This window comes from Prinia subflava, chromosome 2 (assembly GCF_021018805.1).
Source record: "Prinia subflava isolate CZ2003 ecotype Zambia chromosome 2, Cam_Psub_1.2, whole genome shotgun sequence".
NCBI classification, from domain to species: domain Eukaryota; kingdom Metazoa; phylum Chordata; class Aves; order Passeriformes; family Cisticolidae; genus Prinia; species Prinia subflava.
In genome coordinates this window covers 102726758-102735553 of record NC_086248.1, presented here as the reverse complement: position 1 = coordinate 102735553, position 8796 = coordinate 102726758, and the positions used below count along the sequence as shown (strand labels likewise).

Here is an 8796-nt window from a genome sequence, read left to right as displayed (position 1 = left end):
GTTTTTTGGTTTTTGGTTTTTCGATTTTTTTTATGACGGTGGGCAGATCTAGGTGGGAATTCATGGAACACTTCCCAGGAGCGGCGGGGATGCTCCCGGCGGAGCCAGGCGGGCACTGGGAAGAGGCGGTGGGAATGGGGGGAAGCCCCCCGGTCCCTCCTTGTCGCCCTCAGTTCCCCCCCGCCTGTAGACCGCGATGACGGGGGGAGGTGGAGGGATTTAGACGCGCAGGGGGGTTAATTTGGTCACCCGTCTGTCCTTCCTTCCTCTCTCCCTCTTTTCCTTCTTTCCTGCTTTTCCCTGCTCCCAGGCGGTCCGCCAGAGGCAACTGCGCTGCCCCGACGGAGCGCACTGGGATCCGCACCGGGACCTGCACCGGGACCCGCACCGCGATCCGCACAGGGCCGGCCCCCGCGGCCCCGCCGGCGCTGCCCGCCCCTTTCCCTGCTCTCCCTGCTCTGCTCAGTCCCGGTTTTCCTGCCGGGAAGAGCCGCGTCCCGACCTGCCGGGGAGGCAGAGCCCCGGGGCCCTTTCGCCGTGGGAAGCAAAGGTGCGTGGGGAGGGGACCGGGGACTTCGGGGGGACCCTTAGCCGCTCCAGAGGGACTGCTCCCAGCGGGAATGCTGCGGGGGAGCCGCTGCCGTCGGGGCTGTCCAGGGAGAGGGTTGGGAATGGTGTCCCCCGGGAGCGGGATGGGTGGCAGTGATGTCCCCCGGCGCGGGGCGGTGGCGGAGGCGCGCAGAGTTGCGCGGGGCCGCGGAGGAGCCGCTCCCGCCTAGGTGTGAGCTGATTATTCAAATGGGCAGCCGAGGACCTGGGGATTGGAGGCTCGCCCGGCCGCTCCGTGCTATATCACTGGGGCACCCACGTCACTGCAGCACTTGTCCTCCTCTTCCTCCTCCTCCTCTTCTTCCTCCCTCCTCCCTCCTCCTCCTCCTCCGGCTCCTCCATCGCCTCCGGGCGCCTCGTTGCCGCGGAGCGCTGCGAAAACCCACCCAAGGAGCGGCGACAGAACAAACCCACCCCAGCCCCAGCGCCGCTCCATCCCCCCCTTCCTCCCTCCCTCCTCTTCCTCCTCCTCCAGAGGCTCCGGCGGAGGGGAGGGAGGGTTGGGGACTTTTTTTCCCCCCTCTTTCTCTCTCTCTCTCTTTTTTTTTTTTTTTTTTTTTTTTTTTTTTTGGGTCGCTCTCTGCCGTCGTTTGTTGTGGCTGTTAAATTTTAAACTGCCATGCACTCCACTTCCAGTATGCTGGGAGCCGTGAAAATGGAAGGCCATGAGCACACGGACTGGAGCAACTACTACGGGGAGCCCGAGGTAAGGGTGGAGCCAGGGCCCCCAAAAACCCCCGGGGTCCCGGCCCCCGGACGGGATTAACTTTGGCACCGGCTCGGCGCTGCGGGCGGGGGTCCCGAGGTGCGGGTGGGGGTGCGGGCGACTCTTCCCTGTTTTTCCCTCCACCCCTCCAGGTATTTTTCTCTCTCCGGGCAGGGATGTCCCTTTCCCTTCCCCTTCCTGCAACCCCGCTTCCCGGGACGGCTCCGCCGCTCCTGCTGCCACCCTGTCTTTTTTAATATAGGTCCCAAAACATATTTGGGTTTCATTAAGAAGAAAAACAACCCTCCCCCCCAACCACCACCACCCTGCGCCGGGATTTAACCTTTTCCCCCCGAGCCCTCGGTGGAGCCCCGCGGCTGCGGCGCCTCCGGCTCCGGGCTGGGCTGGGGCTCCCCCCCGCGCCATCCCCGTGCCCTGTGTCACTTGTCCCCGCAGGGCTACTCCTCGGTGACCAACATGAACGCGGGGCTGGGCATGAACAGCATGAACACCTACATGACCATGTCGGCCATGAGCAGCACGGCCAACATGACGGCGGCAGCCACCTCCATGAACATGTCCTATGCTAACACGGGCATGAGCCCCTCGCTGACGGGCATGTCCCCAGGAGCTGGGACCATGTCGGCCATGGGCTCAGCTGGTGTGCCGGGCATGGGCGCTCACCTGAGCCCCAGCATGAGCCCCATGGGCGGCCAGGCAGGCTCCATGAACGCCCTGGCGCCCTACTCCAACATGAACTCCATGAGCCCCATCTACGGCCAGTCCAACCTGAACCGCTCACGCGACCCCAAGACGTATCGGCGCAGCTATACGCACGCCAAGCCGCCCTACTCCTACATCTCCCTCATCACCATGGCCATCCAGCAGTCCCCCAACAAGATGCTGACCCTCAGCGAGATCTACCAGTGGATCATGGACCTGTTCCCCTTCTACCGCCAGAACCAGCAGCGCTGGCAGAACAGCATCCGCCACTCGCTCTCCTTCAACGACTGCTTCCTCAAGGTGCCGCGCTCACCGGACAAGCCGGGAAAGGGCTCCTTCTGGACGCTGCACCCGGACTCGGGGAACATGTTCGAGAACGGCTGCTACCTGCGCCGCCAGAAGCGCTTCAAGTGTGAGAAGCAGCTGGCGGCCAAGGATGGTGCCAGCACCGGTGGCAGTGGTGGCAGCAAGAAAGGCCCAGGCCAAGCTCCCAACCAACCCCTGGGCGAGGGCAGCTCCTCGGGGGGCTCTGATGGCTCCGCCGGTGCCGAGTCCCCAGCCAGCTCCTCGCCATGCCAGGACCACAAGCGCGCCCTGGCCGACCTCAAAGGGCTGAGCCCTGGTGAGCCTTCGGCCTCACCAGGCCAGCACCTGCTGGCCCCGCCACACGCCGGGCTGGCCCACGAGGGCCACCTCAAGCCCGAGCATCACTATGCCTTCAACCACCCATTCTCCATCAACAACCTGATGTCCTCCTCGGAGCAGCAGCACCACCACCCACACCACCAGCACCACCATCCGCACAAAATGGACCTGAAGGCCTACGAGCAGGTGATGCACTACTCGGGCTATGCCTCCCCCGTGCCCGCAGGCCTGGCCATGGCACCCGTTACGAACAAAAGCGCCCTGGAGGCCTCACCTTTGGCCGGAGAGACTTCCTACTACCAAGGTGTGTATTCCCGGCCCATCATGAACTCCTCCTAAGAGGGACAACGCTCCTGGAAAAAGGGGGAAACCCTTCCCCACCCCCCCATACCCCTCGCAGTGGACTCTGAGCACGGTACATATCCATATATATATCTATCTATATCTATATCTATTTTTTTTCTGTTGGCTCCAGATGCTCACATCCATTAGGGAATCTGCAGCCGTGTGGCCCCCTCACAAATCCACCGGGGGGGTGCTCTGTGTGGAGTGGTTTGGTTTGGCAGGGTGGGCATGGGGGGGTTCTCTGGGGCTTGTTTTGATTTTTTCGTTGTCGTCGTCACCACGAGGTCTAAATATATCTATTTTTTTGTGTGCGAGTGAGGGGGACAAAACATAAACCCCACCCGAGGCAGAACCAACCCCTCTTTCCTTGTGAATATTCCTAGTTTGGAAACTGAGGACCAAAAGACTTGTAACGTTGTAAAAAATAAAAAAAAAAAAAAAAAAAGGGGGGGGTGGTGAAGAAAACGGGGGGAAAGAAAAAAAAAAAAGAAAAATACGAAAAAAAAATTTAAAAAAAGGCAGGATAGATCGTTGTAATTGAAGCAAACGCTTGATGTTCCCGGGAGAGTAAACTACTTGGACCTGATTAATTTATCGTTTCTGTATGCTTTATTTATGGCTTCGAGCTGTGTATTTTGGTAGCGAGCGGCCGCAGCTGCGGCAGAACTCCATTAAAGTCGTATTGGCGGTGTTTTTCCCCCTGCATCTCTGTTCCGCCGCCGCCGCCCGATGGGACCCCCGCCGTTCCCGGCTGGCATCGCCGCTATCCCTGCCGGCATTCCCGGCATCTCCGCGAGCGAGCCGGCCACGGCTGCGACCGCTCCATCCCCGGCCGGGATCGCTCCAGCTCCGGCTGGGGTCCTTCCATCCCCCGCTGGAATCTCCTATGTCTTTACTGCCATCCTTCCATCCCTTCCAGGATACCTCCATCCCTGCAGGATCCCACCATTGCTTTCAGGATCTCGGTATCCCCGCCAGGACACCTCCATACCCGCAGGATTCCCTGCAGGATCCCACTATTCCCACTCATCCCATCCCGATAGCGCGACAAGAGGAAAATTCCAATCCCCCCCTCAAGGTGGGAAGCAGGGACCCCTTTCCCAAAGCCCCGCAGTCCTGGAAAAATCATCCCAGCTGAGTTAACCGGGAGGGATTTAGGACTCGGAGGGGCAGCCCATCCCTGCCTTTCCCGGGACAGCATTCTGGTTTTTCCGCAGGCGGTGGAAAAGGCGCAGAGCTTTTTATTTTCAACACTTCCCGGATCTTCTCCTTCCATTCCCTTTTCCCCCTCTTCCCAACCACTTGTTGTTTTTCCCACGCGGCGCCGGCCACGCCGCGATGTTGCTTTCCCAACTAACATCCAAATCCTTCTTAAAATTCCGCATTGTCCGCGGCGAGAGAAAAGGGGAGAAAGGGAACGAGCGGGGAGGGGCGGGGTGGAGGGGGGTGGGGGCGAGGGGGGAAAGAGGAGAAGAGGGAAAAAAGAACCTTCCCAAAAAACAAAACGGGGCTGAAATGTGTCGGGATCTCTCCAAGGACACACACGATGGCAAGCGGGGCGTGCAATGGGTGGCATTAGCACATAAAAGGCTCCCGCGGCCAGCGGGCACGGGCGCGGGGGTGTCGCCGCTTTGGGGACAAGGACACCCGCCCCCGCTCCCGGCCTCGGGCTCGGGTCCCGCTCGCATCTCGCTCCTTCCGCGGAGCTTTCGCCTCTTTTTTCTTCCTTTCTCCCTCTATTTTCTTCCTCCCCCCACCTTTTTCTTCCTTCTTCGCCCCTTTTTATTCCTTTTCCCCCTTTTTTCTTCCTGCCTCCCCTGACCTTTTTCTTCCTTCTCCCTTCCTTTTCCTTCCTTTCCCCCCCTTTTTCTTCCTTCTGTCCTTTAATTCTTCTCCCCCTTTCAGGTTTTTTTTCTCCCTCTTTTTTTCCCCCGCTTTTATTTTCTGTCCCCCTTTCCGCTCTTTTTTTCACTCGCCCCTTGCATTTTCTTGTTTTACTTTTTTCTTTTCATTTTCTTCCTTGCCCCTTTAATTTCCCTATCCTCCTTTTCATTGTCTCCCTACTTCCTCTTTATTTCTTCTCCTCCTTTTACTTTCCTCCGCCTTTTATACCCCATTTTCTCCTTTTATTTTTCTCCCGTTTTTATTTCCCCTTTACCTTTTCTCCCTCCTTTTATTTTTCTGTCTCCTTTCTTCCTTTCCTTTTCTTTCTTCTCCCTCCCTTTTCTCCCTCCTTTCTCCTCACTTTCATTTTTTCCTTCTCGTTTTTCCTCCCTCTTTTCCTCTCCACTTCCATTTTTTCTCCTTCCCTCCATTTCTTCTCCTTCCTTTTTTTCTTTTCTTTCTTCTGCATGTTTTTCCTCCCTCTTTCCTCTCCACTATCATTTCTTCTCCCTCCTTTTCTCTCTTTCCCTCCCTTCTTTCTTCTCACTCCTTTCCCCTCCCTCTTTCTCTCCCAATTTAATTTCTTCTCCCTCTTTTTCCTCCCCTCCTTTTCTTTCTTCTCGCTACGTTTTCCTCCCTCTTTCCTCCTCACTTTCATTTCTTCTCTCTGTTTCCCCTCCCTCTTCCGTCCCCACTTTTCTCCCCACTTTTCCCCCCTCATTTTCTAGTTGCCTTCCTCAGCCCAGCTTCACGATTTAAGTCAGAAACGACCCCCCAAAAATGAAATTAACCCAAAAATCTTCCTACTGGGCGTTATGTCTTTCCTTTCCCTCCTCCCCTTGGCATTTTCCCCTCTCTCCACACAATTCCAACTCGCAGCGAGCGCATTCTGCTCCTGCCTGGTTAAGCAACCGTGAGCTGTGAATAAACAAAGTCAGTAAACAAAAAAAAAAAAAAAAAAAAAAAAAAAAAAAAAAAAAAAAAAAAAAAAAAAAAAAAAAGGAGCAGGAGCCGGGAGCCGGGGGACGGAGACGGGGGTGGGGGGGGGTGGCTGGAGCTCCAAATTCCAGGAGGGTAAACTTTCCCCACCACGTCAGAGTTCAGCAAATTTACACAGATCTTATATTGCGGCCCCTTTCCTGGCGCCCCCCCCGCGCCGCTCGGAGCCGCGGCACTGGAAGTGAATTTTATAAAGCTGATCGATATCTTGGTAAAATATTCATTTTTAAACGGGCGCCCGGCGAAATCTTTGCTTTGTGCTAAAGTCAACAGTGGCACAGTTGGAGCTCCAATAAATGCCGGGATGCTCCCAGCTCCCGCATAGCCGGGCCGGCGGCCGGGGCGCAGGTAGGGGACACCCGCCGCTCCTTCTCCTGCTTTTCCTGCCCTTCCCTTCCCGCTTCTCGCTTCATTCTCAGCCCTTCTTCCTCAGCCTACTCCCTCTCAGCTCTCCCCAGAGCCGCCGGGGCCGAGAGAAGCGGCGCCGAGGCCGCGGGGGGATGGATTCAGGATGCCTTCGGGATGGATTCAGGGATAGATTCAGGGATATGCCGAGCCCGTGTGTTTTTTGGGATCCCATCTCCCAGTCTTGGAGCATAGGAGGAGTTTTTAGGGGTGAGAGCCATCTCGAGGCTCCGATTCTGCCCGGTTTAGCCTCAAACCGTGGGACAGGGACAGGACGCGCTGGCCAGGCTCCCTCCCTCTTCCTGCTCCTTCCCAAATTCGCGAGCTTCCCTGAAATTTGAGAATTCCATTTGAATTTTAGAGGATTTTTTTCCTTTCCCCCTATTTTTCCTCCCAATCTTTTGTTCCGGGAGGGGGTTTCTCCCAAGAAGCGCCGCTCCCGGTAGCATTCCCGAGGCTCCCGCTTTGCTGCACCCGCGTGGGCCAAAAAATACGGGACTCAAACATTCCCGCGGGCGTTTACTGGGAAAATCGGGTATTTCAGCAGCCCTTCCTGAGGTTCGGGGACACGACGGGGGGAGTCACGGCTCGGAGGGAGGTGGCCGTGTCCCCGTGTCCCTCTCCATGTCCCCGTCCGTGTCCCCTCACAGGGACAGGTGACATCGCTAATGAGCTCTCGCTAATTAACTCTGAAAGCTCCAATTAGCGCTCCTGTCCCCCCCGCGGAGGGCAGCCCCGGTCCCGCCGCATTCCCCGCTCCTGCCCTGCCACTCCCGGCTGCTTTTCCCTCTTTTATCGAGCATTCCAGCTCCCCGCAATCTCCAGGGTCGCTGTGCTCCCGCTAGGTTTTCCCGTCAATTCCTGTCAAATCCCGGTTTAGGTTTTTTTTTTTTTTTTTGGAACGCGGCTGGGGCATGACGAGAGAGACAGCGCAGGATCCGAGCCCCCAAATCAGCCCCGCTCCAGCCGCTTCTCTTCCCTCCTGTTATCCATACTTTTCTTTTATATTTCCATGACTTTTCCCCTCCGGGAAAAGCGACATTTTCCTTTTTCTTTTAATTATCCAGGCCCTTAATGACATTCAGGGATGGCTCCAAGGACATCAAAGTACAAAGAGGACCGGGAAGTCCCGGTGGGGATCCCAAATTCCCCCCCTCCCCAGCACTTTCTCCCGGGATAACGCTGGAAGAGCCGGCCCTGCCTTCCCCGTCCGCAGCATCCAGGGCATTTCTGGATGATCCCAAGGAAAAAAAAACCAAAACACAAAAAAAACCCCCCAAAAAACCCACAAACCCACAAAAAAAACCCAAAACAAAACCAAAAAAACCACAGGACAGCTCGGGGCCGAGATGGGACTAATTATTAGTGGGGCTAAAAAGAGCTGGAACACCCAAGTAGGGCTTATCCCGTCGCCCGGGAAACAAATGGAGACTTCTTTTCCAAGTTGTAATTCCGCTCAGGCTCAAGGCAATTCCCACTATTTCTTCCAGAAATAGTCCTAATCCTAGAATTATTTTTGGAAAATCCGCTTCGATTAATCCAAGACCCCACAAAAAACAGGTAGGGAGGAGGCTGGAAAAGGGAAGGACGGGGAAAAAAAGGTTGGAAGTTTATTCCCAGTGCCCAGGAATAGAAGAGAAAATACTGAAGTGTGATGGGGAATCCGCCGGCTCCGTATTTCTGGGAATGTTAAACCCGGGACTGCGGAGCCGCTGGATGCGGGAAGAGCAAAAGGAGCTGGCAGGGACGATTTTTTTGTGGTTGTCGTTGTTGTTCATTGTTGTTTCCATATCGACCCCGCTGGAGACGAGGAAAGGTGAGAGAGGTGAATTTGGGAGAGGCCTGGAATAAAAAAAATATAATTAAAATAAATAAAAGGCAATAAAATTTAAAAATCAAAAATGAGAAAAGAAAAAAGAAGAGAAAAATAAAAGGAAACCGAAAAGTAAATTTAAAAAGAAAAAGGAAAAGAAAAATAGGGAAAACAGACATAAGGAACAGGAAAATGAAAAGGCAAATGAAAAGAAAAGAAAGAGGAAAGGATAAAAAAAAGTGAGAAAGGGAAAAGAAAAATTAAAAAGCAAAAGAAGAAAAATCAAAGGAAGCCAAAAATATGCACAGAAAAAAAAAAAATAGAATAAAAGGGGGAAAGGGAAAAAAGTGGGAAAGACATCCCAGAAACCGTTTATTTTTCCCCGAAATATTCCGGAATGAGCACTCCCGTTCGGGGGTGGCCAGAGGGTATGGAACACAGGGAAAATTCCAGGATCGGCTCCGGACGGCCGGGGCCCCCCGCAGAGATGGATGCTGGCAGGACAGAACCGGGAAGAGAGAATGCGAGAACGGGAAAAGCTGCCCCGAGTCCTGGACGGGGATGTTTTGGGGAAAAGATGGATGGAGGGATGCGGGGAGGGATGCAGGGATGGATGCAGGGATGGAAGCTCTCTCCAGGGCTGTTCTATTTGTAGGGACAACAGGAA

The 8796-nt window shown here is 55.2% G+C and overlaps 1 protein-coding gene across 2 annotated transcripts; it reads left to right on the top strand.

Annotated features, from left to right (window-relative positions):
• The first annotated feature begins 238 nt into the window (after positions 1-238).
• On the top strand, positions 239-3618 carry FOXA2 (forkhead box A2). Of its 2 annotated transcripts, XM_063391305.1 has the most exons (3): positions 239-550; positions 1246-1315; positions 1772-3618. In XM_063391305.1, exons 2-3 carry the CDS (start codon positions 1247-1249, stop codon positions 3020-3022), a joined length of 1320 nt encoding a protein of 439 aa, XP_063247375.1. In that variant the 5' UTR covers positions 239-550; position 1246; the 3' UTR covers positions 3023-3618. The 2 variants fall into 2 exon arrangements, with proteins under 2 accessions (XP_063247375.1, XP_063247374.1); XM_063391304.1 differs by lacking the exon at positions 239-550 and having other exon boundaries at positions 1163-1315.
• Positions 3619-8796: the final 5178 nt, after the last annotated feature.